Here is an 18,809-nt window from a genome sequence, read left to right on the forward strand (position 1 = left end):
GGAGGCGACAGAGCCCCTGGCCCATTAAAAGGAGAACGGTCTGTCAGGAAAGACGCCAATGGCCGAGACGTCTATGAAGTGGTGTCACGCATCTGCCGGTGGCACGAGCGAAAGAACAATGGCAGGACCACGCCAGCCACAGATGACAGTGCGATCCAGGACACGCAGCGCTCGCGCCTAGTGATAAAGCAAGAAGGACAGCTCTCCTCCCCTTCACCCAATGCCTGAAGCCTCGCAGCCCTGGAACGGCAACATATGTGTCTCGAACCCGCCCGGAATTCGCACCACCTCTCTCTGTCCCCGCCCCCACGAGAGCGGCACGCTGGTTAGTGCATGGAGCGGGAGGCTGTGCAGGTGAGGAGGAGAAGGCTCCGCCCGAAGTGACGTCAGAGCGGGATCTGTCAGCTCCGCGGGCGGCTGGTCCAGCAGCAGCGGAGGAGGAGAACAGACCAGACCGGAGCATCCTATTCTAGCAGATACAGCGAGAGCCTCCCTGCCCTGTCCGCGGGCTGCACTTCGGCGGGCTCGGTAATGCACCTGCATAGAATATTCTGGAATCCAGAGGGCGCCTCAACTCCAAAAAGCGCCCGAACGCCCATCTCTAGCATCTTCACAAAGTAGCCCAGGCTGCACAGAGCATCCTACGGCAAAGCGTTCAGCTCGTGCACAAAGTAGTCTTCAGCAAGCAAGTACATTGGCGCTGCACCGCAGAGAGCATCTTTCAGTGAGGGGGGCAGTCCTGTGCAGCGCACCTTAGAGCTTGGGAATGCAGCACTTGCAGAGAGCGTCCTAGAGTCTGTGCGGAGGAGGAGGACCAGCAGAGTGGCTTACCGCCCGCGGAAAGCAGCATCTGCACAGGGGTTCCACAGCCAGTGAAAGAAGTGCTAAACAGCATTCTCCAGTCGCACATACCACCCCGCAGGCCGGCCGTGCTATACCTCAAAGGACCCTCTCAGTGCGGGTTGGAACCAGCACCTGCAGAAAGGGACGTGCACGCTCTTGGCTGTTTCACCTGTAAAGAGTCATCCGCATTCTGCGGCGCAACAGTCATCCGCATTCTGCGGCGCAACATCTGCGCAAAGTATTGCACAGCACCGCTGGGCGCAGCACCTTCGCTGAGCATTTTATTATTGTGCGGGGAGGAGCTCCCACAATCAGCATTCAGCAGCCCGGGTGGGCATGTCATGTGCATGGAGTGTTCCACAGCGCTGGTTGGAGCAACTCCTTCACTGATTATTCCGCACTCTGCTTAGGAGCAACATCTGCGCAGAGGAGTTCATTTTTCCTCGTGAGAGCAACTCCGTCACTCATTGTTTACATCCCTGCGACGAGCAGCAGCTACACACAACGTGCAATAGCCCTGGCGAGCGTGAGCAACCGCTGCACGGAGTGTTCTGCGCGCCACATGGGAGTAACACCGTCGGGACATCTCACTGCCATTTTGAGAGCAGCACCTGCGGAGTATTCCAACGTGCATTTGGGAGCAGCGTTTTGCGAGTATTTTGCAGCCCATCGGGTAGCAGCACCTGCCGAGGTTTTTACAAGCCATTTGGTCGCAGCACCTACAGAGTACTTTATATTCCAATTAGGAGCAGCACCTGCCGAGTACTGTATAACACGTTTGGGCGCAGCACCTGCAGAGTACTTTACGGCCCATTTGGGGGCACCACGTGCACAGTATTCTACAGCCCATTTAGGAGCAAATATTCTCCGGGTACATACAAAGTATTCTACAGGACATTTGGGAGCAGCAACTGCAGAGCTTCCTGTGGCCGGTCGGGAGCCGCGCCTGCAGGATATAATACAGCTCACCCGAGAGCAGCCCCTGCAGAGTATCAAACAGCTCATTTTGGAGCAGCGCCTGCAGAGTTCCATGTGGGCCATTAGGGAGCAGCACCTGCAGGATATTCTGTAGTCCATTTAGGAGCAGCACCTGAAGAGTGTTCTGCAGCTCATTTTGGAACAGCACCTGCAGGATATGCTACAGTCCATTTAGGAGCAGCACATGAAGAGTGTTCTGCAGCTCATTTTGGAGCAGCACCTGCAGGATATTCTACAGTCCATTTAGGAGCAGCACCTGAAGAGTGTTCTGCAGCTCATTTGGGAGCAGCACCTGCAGGATATTCTACAATCCAATTAGAAGCAGCACCTGAAGAGTGTTCTGCAACTCATTTGGGAGCAGCACCTGCAGGATATTCTACAGTCCATTTAGGAGCCGCACCTGAAGAGTGTTCTGCAGCTCAGAGTATTTAGTGGGAACTCGCACAGGAACATGGATTGGCTCCGGGTACTTTGCTTTTTATGGGCACTTGGCAGCAGCGTCCTCCTGGCATCCAGAGGTGAGTACTTGAAAATGATTGTGGACGATGCGCCCAAGGTCAACTGGACATTTAAAGGTGGAGAGGCGTGCCCCGAGATTTCCATGAATAGATTATGATATGGGAAGACCAGAGTGCGCCGGCTGAGAATGGCAACAGTTTGGCAGTAGAGTTCATCGTCTTCCATTGATGGGCAGTCTCGGACGAGCCCAAACCAAAAATGCAAAATGCTAGTGTGGGGCAGTTTTTTTGGTCAAAGTGGGCCACTTGTTTGGCCAATTTGGGCCAGTTTGATGAGTTACATCAACTTGCGGGTAGTAGTTTTGACAATTGTTGCTGAATACATAGGGCCCGATTCATGGAATTAATTGTGCGGAAAATAGGGTACTTGCGCGCCATTCTGCATGCAAATACTCCTTCGTCGATTCATGGCATCGAATGCGAAGTACTTTTCCTGGACTTGCGCGTAGTTCACGCAGGCTTGGCATGTCTCTGCGATCCGTTGAGAGGCCTGCACGAGACTCCAAACAGAGCATGGGCGTGGCTTGCGCAGAGGGCTGGGAAGGGGTGGAACACCAAAAATGGAAGCCCAAAATTGCGCAGCATGAGACGTATTCATGGATTCAATTGCGCAACCTCTCGGCCGGGAAAGGGCCATGCAAGTTCTTCATAAGTTCCGCCACCCGAAGGCAGGCGTAAGTACACTTGTGCATAGGATTTGCAGTGCCTAGGTGGCGTTCCATGTCGGATTTCGAGGTGCATGTGCACAACCGGGATTACAAAATTACTTAGGGGTGCATGTAAGCAGTGCAGCGGGGTGCAGGCATGGTTTTCAGGAATTTGCACACAGATTTTCTCAGTTTAGACCAAGTTATGAATTTTCATACGCTGGTTGTCGCGGGTCCCGGGAACAGCTACAAGATACTGGCCTGCCTGCTGGGGTCTCTACGGACACAATGGGCCTCATTTCAACCCTGGCGATAGCCGTGTGCTGCCGCCGGAGTTGCATTTTTTCACATTTTATTTAAAAAAACTCCCCCTTGAGTAGTATTCAAACAGTCTGTCTCAAAAGAAAAGAATTGCCATTTGCAACTGTGGGCCACATTTACATTGGTGCCCTGGACAATGTTATGCCCCAGTTTGCCCTTGTTGGTGGGTGTCTGTGTACAGAGCGGATTAGAAGAGACACAAGGTATTGGGCAGCTTGGTTGTAGGGCATGGGAAGGTGAGTGGCTGTGCAGAAGCATAGGGCCCGATTTATGTAAATGTGCCCAGAAATCCTGCAAGGGCCACGCGCCGAGAAGGGCACTGCGCGAGCCTGCACGCAGAAAGGAAATTGCACGCACCGTGTAGGCATGGAATTCACGGTGCACCTTAATCATGTTCGCAAGTCGCACCCGGAAAAGCCACGACATACCTACACGAAAAGCATAAATATCCAGAACAGCTACCTTTGCACGCTCCCCCGGGTGCGAATACATGCACCCTTCAAACAAGGACTTGTATGACCATTTCCCAGCCGAGACGTTGTGTGATCGAATCCATGAATACATTGCATGCCGTGCAATTGTGGGCGTGCAAGGGACTGCCTGAAGGCCGTCTCTCAGAAGGCTCACTTTTTCGGAAGTTCTTCCCCATTTTTGGTGCTGCGCCCCCTTCCCAGCCCTCTGCGAAAGCCATGCCCATGCACTTCTTGGAGTCTCGCGCAGGTCCCTCGATGGATCGCACCGACGTGCCGAGCCAGCACAAACTCCAAACAAGTCCAGGAAAAGTACTGCTCATTCGATTCCATAAATCGACCAAGTCGGGTTTGCATGCAGTTGCGCGTGCAGGTACCCTACTTTTTGCACAGATAATTCAATGAATCGGGTGTGCCAAAGTAATACTGGTACCATATTAGTTGTGGGGTAATGACAGTGAGGGACATCCATCTCACTCAGTTCTACCTCTAGGAAAAAGCAAAATTGTGGGCATTGTGGATATTTATTATTGTAGTGATTGTTCTATCTACTTTTAGCCATTCCATTGCACTCCTTGTGCAATGTTTAGTAAATGACATAATAAATCACCCAGCTGTTACACACTCTACCCTGAGCATAACCATTATTGGTGTTGTAGACATATCATTGAAATAGTAGGGACCTCTTTGGGCATATTGTATATCAATGTATCAGTTCAAGTATTTTTGTACCCAACGGTATCCTGTTGTTTGAGAATGACTGACCATTGATACTTCGGTGATAGTGTGGTGCCCCTCTCCTTTCTTTCATCTCTCACTTACAGCCTGGGTTCATAAACTTGATACTCATTGCCAGGGTGGCACACTGCATTCTCATAGTCATTCTAGGCCAATACTGCCACATTGCCAGAGTTGCGTTGTCTCAGGAGCAGTAAGATATCTCAGCTAGATAAGCATTTGCCTCATAGATCTGTTTGTGATTTGCAGTCACAAATTGAATTGCAGAAAGGGCTATCTCAGCCTTACAATCAAGATCAGCAAATTGAGTAACATTACTTTGGGTAAACAATCACATAACACCAAGAAGCAGGTGGAATCCGGAGATTGAAGCACTAAAGGCATGCTATTAGTATATTTAGGGCTGGAAGCAGTGTCACCTGTAGCTATGTCTGTGAAGGAGGGATGAGAGGTCCCGCAGCCAGGGCTGGGATTTCCTCAAGCCCTTTCCAGGGCACAGCTGTTGCTTTTGGGAAAGTCTTGAGTGCCTTTAGCGAATGTGCAGGGATGTAAGACTCCTGCCCATATGCATCAGTATCATGTATTCCTAGCCCATTTCTAGGGCACGCACAGGCCTGAGGAACCCCTGCCGGGTTTGGGGTGTCTGTGCCATGCAGCCAGGGCTGTCTTGTCTCCTGCGAGAAGCACAGGCCTGAGGAATCCCTGCCAAGGTTTGGGGTGGCTGTGCCATGCAGCCAGGGCTGTCTTGTCTCCTGCGAGTAGCACAGGCCTGAGGAATCCCTGCCAAGGTTTGGGGTGTCTGTGCCATGCAGCCAGGGCTGTCTTGACTCCCGCGAGTAGCACAGGCTTGAGGAATCCCTGCCAGGTTTGGGGTGTCTGTGCCATGAAGCCAGGGCTGTCTTGTCTCCCACGAGTAGCACAGGCCTGAGGAATCCCTGCCAAGTTTTGGGGTGTCTGTGCCATGCAACCAGGGCTGTCTTTTCTCCCGCGAGTAGCACAGGCCTGAGGATTCCATGCCAGGTTTGGGGTGTCTGTGCCATGCAGTCAGGGCTGTCTTGTCTCCCGCGAGTAGCACAGGCCTGAGGAATCCCTGCCAGGTTTGGTGTGTCTGTGCCATGCAGCCAGGGCTGTCTTGTCTCCCGCGAGTAGCACAGTCCTGAGGAATCCCAGCCAAGGTTTGGGGTGTCTGTGCCATGCAGCCAGGGCTGTCTTGCCTCCCGCGAGTAGCACAGGCCTGAGGAATCCCTGCCAAGGTTTGGGGTGTCTGTGCCATGCAGCCAGGGCTGTCTTGCCTCCCGCGAGTATCACAGGCCTGAGGAATCCCTGCCAGGTTTGGGGTGTCTGTGCCATGCAGCCAGGGCTGTCTTGCCTCCCGCGAGTAGCACAGCCCTGAGGAATCCCTCCCAGGTTTGGGGTGTCTGTTCCATGCAGCCAGGGCTGTCTTGTCTCCCGCGAGTAGCACAGGCCTGAGGAATCCCTGCCAAGGTTTGGGGTGTCTGTGCCATGCAGCCAGGGCTGTCTTGTCTCCCGCGAGTAGCACAGGCCTGAGGAATCCCTGCCAAGGTTTGGGGTGTCTGTGCCATGCAGCCAGGCTGTCTTATGCAGCCAGGGCTGTCTTGTCTCCCGTGAGTAGCACAGGCCTGAGGAATCCCTGCCAAGGTTTGGGGTGTCTTTGCCATGCAGCCAGGCTGTCTTGTCTCCTGCTAGTAGCCAGTCATGGTCAACCTTTCATTTATAGCCAGGCTGGTGAGTCGTACACGATTTGAGAAGGTAGGGCACCCCTAATCCAGTATGCAAGGCTAGACTGGCATTTCTCACCGTTACATCCATAGCTGGGGCAGTTCTCTAACATCTATTTCTGAAGGTCCTACAACAATAATTGCTGTCTTGAATTGATTGCAAGAGCGCCTGCATCATAGGAACACTTGCCAGGTTCAGCAAACCCCTAGAATATGTAGATGCCATGGCTGACAGGTCTTGCACCCATACCCTGAGATATGATGTCTCTCATCCACAACCAGGCCGGGCATCTCTCTTCCTCGCAGCCAAGGAGAGTGGCATTGCCCATTCTCTGGCCCGCGGGTAGCCATAGGAAGTCTAGAATGACGAGCGAACGCGTGGCGGGCACAGTTTGTGCTGGAGCTCACCCACTGCCTGGAGGTTGTAGAGGGGAGCTGCCCGCCAATAGGAAGGTTCTGGCAAAGGTTACATTTCGAGTTGTCATGGGGTGTTGCAGCCTTAGGGCTGGCAGCCAGAGTACAAGCATTGCCCCCCCACACTGAGGCAGAAGGCACCCGTCTGCTGTGATACCCAGCCCGTGGCCCCACGGCACGACCCTGCTTCAAGCAATCATTAACCAGCCGAAGGAGCGCCTCATTCACGCTGTATTCCCCGCGTGTGCTATGTCGCCCTCTGAATGCAAGCGCTTTCCACCCATGCTTCTTTTCTTCAGCACACACACACTCTAGGAGCCAATCAGCTCTACATCTGGACTCATTTGGCGAGTATTTCCAATATATGTATTGCAGTCAGGGACACGTCATTTGGGGGTGGGCAGGGGTCGCGCTTGCGACCCCTAAAAATAAAAAAAAGATAGTATATATTTTTTTCTTTTTTACTTTGAAGCTCCTGGGCTGTGGCCAGTGCCATGTGGCTCTTTGTTTCTCGAGTGGGTAGTATTTTTGTTAAGGCCTCTTAAAAAAAACCGAAAAAAAAAACCAGGGGTTGTCCACACAAATACACTTTGCACGGTTCCATGAATCATGGTTTGTGTCTGCAGTGCAAAGTCACTTTTCAGCAGTGCAAAGTTGCTTTGAATCGTGCAAAAAATTACATGAATCGGACGGAAGTCTCTGCAGGATGGGGACAATAAAGTTACAATCATAAATATTTTGCTCCACATGTTTGTATAACAATATATTTTGCAACATTGATTTATTATGTGGTGTGTATGCTTTTCAAACATATGAAGATTTTTCTTTAAAGTAGAAGAGTATTTTGGTCGTGGTAAAGTTGCTAGAGCTTAGAGGTTATCAAGTCAAGCGCCTACATTGAAGACTGGGCTCAGACGTTAGCTTCAGCATTTGACCTTTGTCTGTGTGGAAGTTACTCAGTTTGTTTGCAGCGTGTGTTAGTAACACAAAACATTCATGGTGTACTATAGTACTATAGTATAGCACTGACAAAACCAAACGTTATGACTTGTGGAATGTCATCACGTTTTCTTTATGCAACATATTCACCAAACTAAGAAAACATGTGTTGCCAACTGTGTGGGTTGTTTCTGACACCCAAAGCCAAACCCCATCAATGACATCGATTTGTCATCCCATTTCTAGCACTGGCACTATATGCTGATGTTAATAGTAAAGGTACTTGTACCGCGCTCCGGTACCAGCTGTGCGGGCAGAAGTTATTCTGTTTATTTACAGCGTGTGCTAGTAACCCAAAACATTCATGGTTTACCCAAGTAATATGGTATAGCACGGAGACAACTAAAAGTTATGGCTTGTGGCAAATAACATGTTTTCTTTGTGCAACATATTCACCAAACTAAGAAAACATTTGTTGCCAAATGTGTGGGTTGTCTCCGACACCCAAAGCAACAAAACAAGGTTGGCCAAACCCCATGGATTTGTCACACCATTTGTAGCATTGGCTATACATGAGATCTGTCTGTGCCTCTGGCCGCGTGGCTTGCTTGATGTTGGAGTGTTCCGATTGGATCTTGGGATGTTTCATGTATTGGCAGATGGCAGGATCAGAGCTGAAACTGACTCTAGCAACCTCGCAGTTCATCTCTTATGTCATGTTAATTGATTTCATATCACGCTGCATCACCGCCCCAACCCAGGGCTGCATCACCCCCTTCCCCCACCCAGGGCTGCATCACCCCCTTCCCCCACCAAGGGCTGCATGACCCCACCCCCACTCAGGGCTGCATCACCCTCCACCCAGGGCTGCATCACCACCCCGGCCAGGGCTGCATCACACCACCCCCACCCAGGGCTGCATCACTCCCTTGCCCCCACCCATGGCTGCATCACCACCCCCACCCAGGGCTGCATCACTCTCCATCCAGGGCTGCATCACCACCCCCGGCCAGGGCTGCATCACACCACCCCCACCCAGGGCTGCATCACCCCCTTCACCCATCCATGGCTGCATCAGCACCCTCACCCAGGGCTGCATTACCCCCACCCAGGGTTTCATCACCCTCCACCACCTCCACCCAGGGCTCTATCACTCCCTTCCCCCACCCAGGGCTACATCATCCCCCCCACCCAGGGCTACATCATCCCCTTCCCCCACCCATGGCTGCATCACCACCCCCACCCAGGGCTGCATTACCCCCACCCAGGGTTGCATCACGCCTCACCCACCGAGGGCTGCATCACAACCCCCACCCAGGGCTGCATCACCCCCCCACCACCTCCACCCAGGGCTTTATCACCCCCTTGCCCCACCCAGGGCTGCATAACCACCCCCACCCAGGGTTGCATCACCCCATTCCCCCACCCAGAGCTGCATCACCCCCTTCCCAACCAGGGCTGCATCACCACCCCCACCCAGAGCTGCATCATCCCCTTCCCCCACCCATGGCTGCATCACCCCCTCCCCCCACCAAGGGCTGCATCACAACCCCAACCCAGGGCAGCTTCACAGTGTGGGAAGTAAAGGAGTAGACTGTCCTGCGCGAGACTGAGAAGCTGTGCACAGGAGGAGCCCGTGCTAGAAAGCCAGTGCCCCGTGCATACTAATGCCTTTCTGTTCAAGTACACACTACACATTGCACGCGCTGACTGCATAAACACGTTTCTTCATCCATGGGCGGGATATCATGGAGGCAGACGATGGACGTCCGATCTTCGTATCCCTCTGAGGGAATACGGATAGAGCACAATTTCGCTTGATTTCAAATGTTTTTATCATTCTTTTGTTTTGTTTTTCCTTGTGCTGACCTAACATCAAGATGAAGAGTAGCTGTTTTATGTAGTAAATTACGGCTGTGTCTAAATTGCAAGAGTAGCTATCATTGCCGGCTAAAAGTGCACCCAGTATGTCCAGCTCAGAAGTACAACTTGTTCTTCACGGGGGGAGAGAAGCACTAAAGGGCTGCCTTCTTGAGTCGAGTGCAAGGTGTGGAGGGTAACAATTCGGGTAAAGTGCCTCTTTGGGTTGCAGGAGTCAAGATCAGGCCTTAAGCACAGAGGGAGATTTTTCCAAAATGTTGGTGCATAGATCATAGGTCTTTGGGGTTTCCCTTTGTGCAGGTATTGAACTCTGGCTCTTTCTGTTGTGCTAATAACATCTACTGTAAGCCTTTCTTTCTAAAACCCTATTTTTGAAAGGTCAAGCAAAACTAGTCCTTACTTTTCAAGATCATGGATCTCCCTTGGGCTATGCTTTTTGATGTCTGTGTTGTCAAAGTAAAACAAAGGAAGTGATGACTGAAAGGTTTTGAATTGATCTAAACCTCTAGCATTGCTCTGGGCAGCCCTCTGGGCTGGACTTTCATTTTTCGGGTGGTACCAGACCTGATTTGCATATGGTCTTTCCTCTTTCCATAATGGCTTGCCGGCTAAGAACAATGGTGTGGAGGGTTGCCCAGAGCAATGCCAGAGGTTAAGGTTAATTCTAAACCTTTCAGCCATCACCTCTTTTTTTGTTTCTTTAGTCACCCTGAGCGGGATGGGTATGCCCCGATGTGGGTCCAGTGCCTGCTGGGTCTGGAGACTCAAGCTGCGCTTCACTGGTGATGTGGAAAAATGTCTGGGGATGTTTATGGTCTTGCTCTTAAGGGATGTGACCTAGCAGTATGGACTGGACTGCCTATTTTGGGGTGGGATCCAACCTGATTTGCCTAAGGTCTTTCCCCTTCTGTCATGGCTTGGCAGGTGAAGAAAGATGGTCTGGAGGGTCACACCTAGCTAAGGATTTAGAAAACAGAGAAGGGTCATTACCAACAAATCATCCTTCTTTGCCTCAGTTCTTACAACTATAGGGTCTGTCTATATTCATGAGACAACAAGGAAGAAACCGAAAGATCGAGCAATGACGTCCAAATAGAAACAAAACACTACTAGGAAAGGAAAATCGGAGGAACTGTATTTTCCTATTTAATAGCCAAACTATGGAACTCAATACCAAGGGAAATAAGAACGACGGAAGACCACCTAACTTTCAGAAAACAACTGAAAACCTGACTACTCAACTCACTAAGACAAGCATAAAAACGTGCACCACCACAAACCATTCACTGGGACCAAAGCAAACATGGCACAATACGTCTTGAAGAACCAACAACAAAACCACCCCTCACCCAGAGCCAAATAGAAACCAACTAACCACCCCCTCCTCTTTTTCCACACCCTCATAACTCTCAAGTACTACATATGCCTAAAAGGACCATTACAACTTCACACCAGAAATACACAAACCACACATCCACTGCCGACCATGCCACAAAACCAAATAGTTGCAAACAAAGAATAACCCAGACACTGGACCCTACCCCTCCGGAACACAAGCCCAGTGTGCACAACAAAACGACAGAGAAAGCTCAGATGCACATATCGCACTAACCAACTCCCACCAACTTTTCGTATAGAGCCACGTGAGATCAGGGAGACCATGCAAATGGCAGCAGTGCACGGTACAAATCATCATAACATAACAGGAAACTAACTGGACTCCTTAAAATAAATCGATTGGAAGGACACTTCTGATGATTCTAGGAGAGGTGCTTGCTCCCACATGATTTCCTGTTTTGCCTGTCGTTGTAGACATGGTAACCACTAAAGAGTCCTGTTATGGACAGGTACTGTTCTGTTTTCAGATGTGAGCTCTTCCCCTGCTGAATTATTGGATGTCACAGACATCATTAATTCTTGATTCTTGGGCCTGGTGGGGCACGCGTCATGGAAGAAGTGACATTCACTTGTTATGATGTGCGAGTGTTAGGTGCAGTCCTGCAGGCTTGACAAGCTCCTATGTAACTTTTGCTTCTCTTCTTCCATTTCCCTGGGCTGGTGTGGTTCTAGCCTTGGGCAGAATATCCATGTTGAAGTCAGGCAACACAGACCAGCGGATGATTGCAGGTGTCAATGTGGTGGTTCAGTGTTTCCAACAGGTGTGGTTATCCTGATTTCTCTTCTAAATCTTGATCCGGACCAAATCACTTTTTGCTGTTTGCTGATGCTGATTTGCCTTCTTAGGATAACTTTGTGCATCAGCCTGTTAAGGATTTCAATCAGGCGATGCACCCCTTAGTCTCGTCCTAGTATGCAGCGCACAACTGAAATGCTTATTTCGTTTTATATTAGATTCAATATTGAGATGGTACACCACTCATATCACACACCCTTTTCAAATACCCAGGGTCTTAATGGACCATGAACCAGGCTGGTCGGTAAAATACAATATTTATTTATTTATTTGAAAATTAAAAGAAATCATACACTTTTTAATATGGGGTAGCAATCACCAATGGGGTGATAATAAAAATGAGAATGTGAGCAATGCACTGGGTTTAACTTACTAGTGGAACATATACACAGCTCTGCAGAATAGGAACACTTTTGGCTTAGGTAAGATAGCACTTGAGTTAGAATTTCCCCCTGCAATGTTCCCTCAGTCCACAAACAATCAATTCTGAGTGGATAAACAGAGGCATCAGGTAATCAGGAATGACAAATAGGAAACAGAATTGAAATCTGACCTTCCCTCCCCAAATAAGAGAGAAAACAGATTTTAAACCTCTTGCAATGTTATAAAATGACAGTCGGAAATGGACAATTAAATAATGAATGGGTGTGAACAACACTGAAGCAAATATAATCCTCACTAGCGAAACAATGCAAAGACACTAACAATCACAAAGAATGGATTACCAAAAGCAAACATAGTTCGAAAATGAGTGGCGGAATTAACACGGATTGCAGCAAATGACACGTTGGAAACTTTGCAAACTTTGCAATTCCCGCCTGAAGTTACCCAAACGTTTTTTAATAAACACGGGTGAAGTACACTGATTTGAAATGCAGTATTTTGGTTGGGGGATAGCTATAGATCACAGGTATAATATGGAAGTAAAAGTAAGTCTGTAGCTGGTAAATTGTATGAGTTATGCAAGATCTAGAAAGGTGTGCTTTGAGTAAAATGGAGCGGTGAAAAAGGAAAGGAAATCAGTTTTGACAAGAACAGTTTTACTCTACACTAGAGTATTCAGGCTAGGCCACCAAAGAGGGACACACTAAGCTCCAGGGTGGATTCGCAAGTTCAACCCTATCACCCCAGCGCCAAACCCTGGCGGTAACCAGTCCGATCATTCGAAATAGGACTAAGGGCTTAGGATTTACATGAGACAAAATTACTAAAGAGATGGCGCACGCACTAGAAATCAAGAGCAGGGTTGCAAGAATGATTCTGATAGTTTTACAAGTTATCAGGGTAAGGATAGTGTGATTTAGAGAGTGGGATGAGGAAGAAAGACAAGATTGGCTATGGGTTTAGGTGGGGTGGCAATTGATACTGACAGTCCACTTTTTATTTATTGGATTTTGGACAGTCAACGGTTCGATCACTACGTGGCAGGGCACCTGGCAAAACAACTGGGCAGTTTGGGTCGCTGGGTAGCACTTCTGGATTGGCAATTCTGGTCACTGGTTACTAAAGGTTAGCTGGACGGCAGGATTGCTTAAATTCCGATTTTGCCAAAAACATACATTTCGACAATTGCAATCTCTTAGCAAATTATATACACAGGTTACATATTATGTGCAGCACATATCAGCACATATCAGTACAATCCTCAAGTCTGTGGGACCTTGTTTCGCCCTTCTGATACATTTTAGTAATTTTTAGCATTAAAAATTGGCCTAAAATTCCATAACTTTCTACAAAATGCGAATTATCCCCAGGGATGTATGTACAAAATGCTATGTTTGCAACATTGATACTTTTCGATTTATCCTCAATACTTTGCCCTTTCTGCCCCCGAGGTGTCAGTGAGTTCTACCATGTCTCAAAAGAAAGCACAAAAAAATCACTTTTAAAATGCGACATTTTTACAATTTTTGAAAGTCTTGCTGCAAAGATAGAAGTCTTTAAAGTTTATTCCTGAAATAATCTTTGGGACCAAATGGTTTCTCCCTTAATAGAAGTTATATTGCCCCTTCATACTTCAGACTTCCTTTCCTGAGAGCTTAATTGTTTGGGTCCTAGCAGAAACAAAAGTCTGTTCAACCATGTTATTATCAGGGGGTTGTCAGTATCTACTGAGAGAGAGCCCTCCTTTTGGTGCCACCTCTCCAAGCAAAAAACCTGTTTTTTAACTTGCAGCTCCAGCCACCATATTTGTAATCTTTTAATTTCTGATCTTAGATCCAGAATTAAAGCAAGCCGGTTGCATAAAATAACCTATATATAGTCTCACCATCAAAAAACCCCTTCATATTGCTAAAGACTGGCAGGCTTTCATTCACCAGTGTACTGTTCCAAAACACAGGCATTTGTTTTTCTTTAATTTGCACATGGTGCAGCTGGTCTTTCCTTCTTGAATACAACTTTTCAGCAGCTTGATAAACTGTCTTGCAGCTATAGTTATTCACCTGAAAGTTGGAGTTGGTCTGCAGCTCAGATACATTGACACAGATGTGGCTCAGCTAGTTAGAGTCTCTCTCTGAACAGCTGAGTTTTGGATACTTTTGCAAAGAAAATGAATGTGTTTCCTGTGTAAATCAAAGTAAAGTTCCTGGCAGATTTTTTTTAGGGTTGGTTTGACTGGGCTTGTCAATTCAGAATCATGCCCGGTTTTTCTGAGGCACAGCGAAACACACAGGGCTTGGTAGGGTTTATTAATCATAGTGGCTTTAAGTAATAGAGGGAATTTAGAGTCAAAACCACATTTTTTGAAGGTGAAAAAGGGTTTCTTTTCAATGGGGATTTTGGCTTTTGCAGCAAGCAATGCTGCTTTTTCCACTTTCTTCCTTTTTATTTATGTCGGAACACACTGGCAATCTCCTTCAATGTGCCCCATTTGTTCCATCCTGCCCGATGTGTGCTTGGCAGGATGATGCAGCCATTTTTGTTGTTGTTGCTAAACGCAGTTTTGAGCCATGGTGCTCACAGGAGCCAATGCAACCATTTTGTGGTTTCTGCACAAATGCAGCTTGGTGATGTGGGGAAATGCTGTTGAGTGGGTCAATATATCCCACAAGCTCAACCCTGCAGTCAGATGGCAGGCACCACAGCCCAGTCTGTCCCATTGGTGGAGAGGTTTAGCAATGGCCGAGAGAAACCGGCCTCACAACTAACCTTGTATGTTCTGCCATAGTCAATGCATGTTTGGGACTTCTAAAGGCGATGCATTTCTCCCTATTGTGGTTCTCTGACACCTAATTTATGTTACTAAAAAGTCAAGAGACTTGCAATCATTTGGCCATCAAGGCTGCCGCAGTGTGCTTTACTGGGTGTTTAAGGCCTGAAGATCAAGTTACAGATACAATCCTTAATTACTCACAATGGTCAAATCCTTGGGGTTTAAGGCTATTGTCACCCAGACCATATCCCCATATGTGTTGTTTTCATAATAGTGGGAAGTTTCTTGTTCTCTGAATGAACATGCTCAGAGCATGAACACATTTCCTTCACCCTGAAAAAAGGCACACCATGATTCTTCACAAAAGAATGCACCCTTTTTCAATTTTCTTGGCAACCTTTAGCAAGATCAGAGGACCGTCCACAGCTGTTGTGGACTGGTGGTTGCAGCAAGATCTAGAACACAGCAGATAAGGATAAACTAATGGAAGATATGGTGATCCTTCCAGCTTGCTCTCAGCGCAGCACAATACTAGCGGGTATTGCTGAATTATGAACCATTTAATTGCCCTGGACAACCCCATTGGATGCCTGTAGCAGTGCCGGATTGTCCATTAGGCCAAGTAGGCACTAGCCTATGGGCCCCGTCTCCTTTTAGGTGCACCACAACAACGGATCATCAGCACAGTTGCAAACGCTGTTGGTGTCTTTGTGGCTCCACGAGACAGTGAAGCACTTTAGTCCTTATCTATAAAAAGAAACGGAATGTGCAATGTGTGCAGGCCCACATTGGCTTAAGATCAGAATTGCACTTGTATTTTCTTTCTAAAGTCGTCAGAGGATGTTGGATTTCCTTTTTTCATTAAGGTGAAAAAGAAGAGTAACTTTCTTTACCAACCATGTATGGCTCATATTGATTTTAGATCTGGGAATAGAGAGCTTGCACTGGGTCAGTCTCTTGCAAGTACATTTTAGAGGGAGAGTAGCTAATCGGCCAAGCATGACCAGGACATTCTCATGGAAGCTCAGTTCCGGGAGCGGCCATTTCTAAATAGTCAGTGGGGTTGTCTGAGCAGGGGAGAGCTCAGTGAAACGGGTTCGAAAGCATGTTTTGTGCCAATGTTGACTGGTGCATTAATATGTTTTCAACTTTAGTATTGTATTACATTCTGCTTATTTGCCTATGCTCTCTGTTAGAGTTGGCAAATTACATACCCATTTCAAATTCCAATCCAAAATGGCCACCATTGGCTGAGCATATTCTCAAATTCTTTGCTTATTTTGGTGGCTGCGGCATGGCGCAGCTCGCACATTTTTCGGGAGCTCCTTATAAAGAACCTTCTCTTCTTGCCCAACACAGTTGAAATGTCTTTAAATTGCATAGAATTTGATGTTTCCCTGAAATTTGTAAATACACTATTTGACAAGTCTGTGCTACGTAGGTGGGTTATTTTATTTGGTAACAGATTTCACGTAGGGGATGTCATTGAGATTTATGCTGTGCAGACAAGGTCATGAATCTTATACAACCTGATGTAATCTTTAATAAAAAAAACCTGTAAATTCTATCTTGGCATATTAATGAATAATAACAAAACATGAACGCACAGATCATGACTTGTTTGTTTTATTCTACTTTATAAATTCTGATTTGCAGCATGCTGTGGTGTATATTTAGTTTTTTTTGTTGTCTTTGACGATTTGACAAGAGTGACCCGGGACAGGCGAATACCACTCTGCAAGAGCTGCTGCATCGAATCGAGGTCTTTTTTACAGGGGCGAATGCAGAGCAAAGACTGCCGTTTCACTTACAGGCGACAGATGTCGTCGCAAGGAGTTTACATACCCACTATCAGTCTATGAAATGTTGCCAAGATGGAGGATAGGTATTTTTCCAAACGAAATGTGCAAATTCCAACTTCCCAATTAAATAAATTACGGTAGTGAAAAATAAGACATGCACACCTCTCTTCAGTTTTTCTCTATTTACTAATATGCACATGGCAGAAAAACACTTTTGGGGCCAGATTTATGGAAAAGTGCGCAGAGATCCTGTGAAGCCTGCATGCGGAGAATGCCCTGCGCGAGCCTGCTGTGCAGAAGTATTTCTGCATGCTATGCGTATTCATGCAATTGTTCACGCAATGTGACCGTATATGCAAGTCATGGCCGGAACACCCCCTACACGTCCCCATGCAAAGCAAAAAGAGCCAGATACAGCTAGCTTTGTGTGTACCTCAGGTGCAAACACGTGCACCCTTGAAACAGTGCATGGTGTTCCCCGCAAGCACGTCTGTACCTTGGGGACACTCCAAGGGGTTCCCTGTAACATGCGTACACATTTCGGTAACTCGGGTAAAACTCTTGAAAATCTGCATGCAAACTCCTGTAAACCATTCATGCACCGTGCTACACTGTGTACGTGCACCCCTAAGTTAGTTCTGAACCCTGTCTGTGTGCATGCACCCCTAAATCCAACATTCGATCTCACTGCGTAGAGGTGATTCTGATGCACAAGTGTCTGTACACCTGCCTTCGTGTGGCGGATAGATTGAGGGCTTTGCGTAGGCCTTTCTCCAACGAGAGCTCGCGTGGACAGATCCATGAGTACGCTTCGTTCTGCGCATTTGTGGGCTTGTGTTGGACTGCCTGCAGCCCATCCCTTGTAACAGCCACATTTTCCCATGTTCTTCTCCATTTTCCGTGTTCTTCCCCTTCTTTGGCCCCTGCGCAGGCCACGCCTACGCTCTGTGAGGCGTCTCACACAGGGCGATCGACTGCACGCAGAGACGTGCCGAGCATGCCCGAAGTCCCTGCAAAGTATGAAAAAGTCCTGCGCAGTCGATTTCATGACTCGAGAAATGGGATTTCGCACGCAGTTTGGTGTGCAAAGTCCCTATTTACCGCACAGAAAATAAATTCACTGAATCAGGCCCTTGGCTTTGCAAATTACGCTATGTTTAAAAGAGGAAGAACAACTAGTTAGACACATGCCCAGTGGATGTCTATCTCTTCAGCAAACATGAACTTGGCATATTTTGAAAGCATGAATGCGCAGCTAATGCCTTATTTGTTTTATGAATTCTAATAGGGGAAAAGAGTGTGCTGAATTTTGAAAGTTTTAATTCCTGTGAGCTTCTGAAATAGGACAAGCTGTCAATCATAAATCTGAGCCAGCAAGCACCACTGTTTCAGAGGTTGGATCACAGGAAGACCAACCTCTGCTGATCCACTTACAACCGACTGCACAGGGACTTACTGGTGTAAAGGCAAAGCCCAGAGTTTTACACACTCTGATGGCTATGATAACATGGAGGAATGGCCTCTTCAAGACAACAAGTCAATAGGGCTGGCTTCATAAATATAGAGTGTCTTTGTGCTGTGGTGCAGGGAAGGCTTTAGAAAAACATATACTACCTTCAAAATCTAAAAAGCATAACATATTGGATTGTTTATTGTCTCCTGGTTTTGAATGGTGTAGGAAATGGGTGCTGCAGTTACCTTTCATACATGGATTCCAAGGTTAGTAGCTGCTTTCCCTCTTCTCTAGAAAGGCCTCCCTTACCACATCCATCCTGACAGGCACCTATGCCGGTGCTATATTTCACACCAAAATCTTAACTAATTGCATTTTCAAGTATGTTACTGTGATGCAAGTCTGTAGGATGAACTGTTTTCACATGAAAAACATAGGAGGTTGAGGGGTGAGAGGAGTGTTGGGGATAAAGTGGGGCAGGGGAAAATGTAAGTCCCAATAATGTGCAGAAGTTTTATAAACCATTTGGGTTAGTAGTTTTCCACTCCGCATCAGGGTCTTAGACTGCAACGGCATGGTACGGGGATTCGATTTCTCCAATCTGCAACCCTGGGTCTAACCTGGGTCCTACAAACCTATGTGCTTTAGAGAGGCTCTCTCAGGACGTTGGGTTTCTCAAAGCATGACTTTTAAGGCCCTTCACCCTTTTAGCGTTGTT

General features: G+C 47.6%; 1 protein-coding gene across 1 annotated transcript in view; it reads left to right on the forward strand.

The window, feature by feature from the left end:
• The first annotated feature begins 446 nt into the window (after window positions 1-446).
• CLSTN2 (calsyntenin 2) overlaps window positions 447-18,809 on the forward strand; it is a 3,665,407-nt gene continuing 3,647,044 nt past the window's right edge. The window contains exon 1 of the mRNA XM_069617773.1: window positions 447-2,339. Coding sequence (XP_069473874.1) covers window positions 2,273-2,339 — 67 coding nt within the window. The 5' untranslated portion in view covers window positions 447-2,272. The remainder of the gene's footprint in view (window positions 2,340-18,809) is intronic.

The sequence above is a fragment of the Ambystoma mexicanum genome, chromosome 10, assembly GCF_040938575.1.
Source record: "Ambystoma mexicanum isolate Mex_15411 chromosome 10, UKY_AmexF1_1, whole genome shotgun sequence".
Lineage (NCBI taxonomy): Eukaryota > Metazoa > Chordata > Amphibia > Caudata > Ambystomatidae > Ambystoma > Ambystoma mexicanum.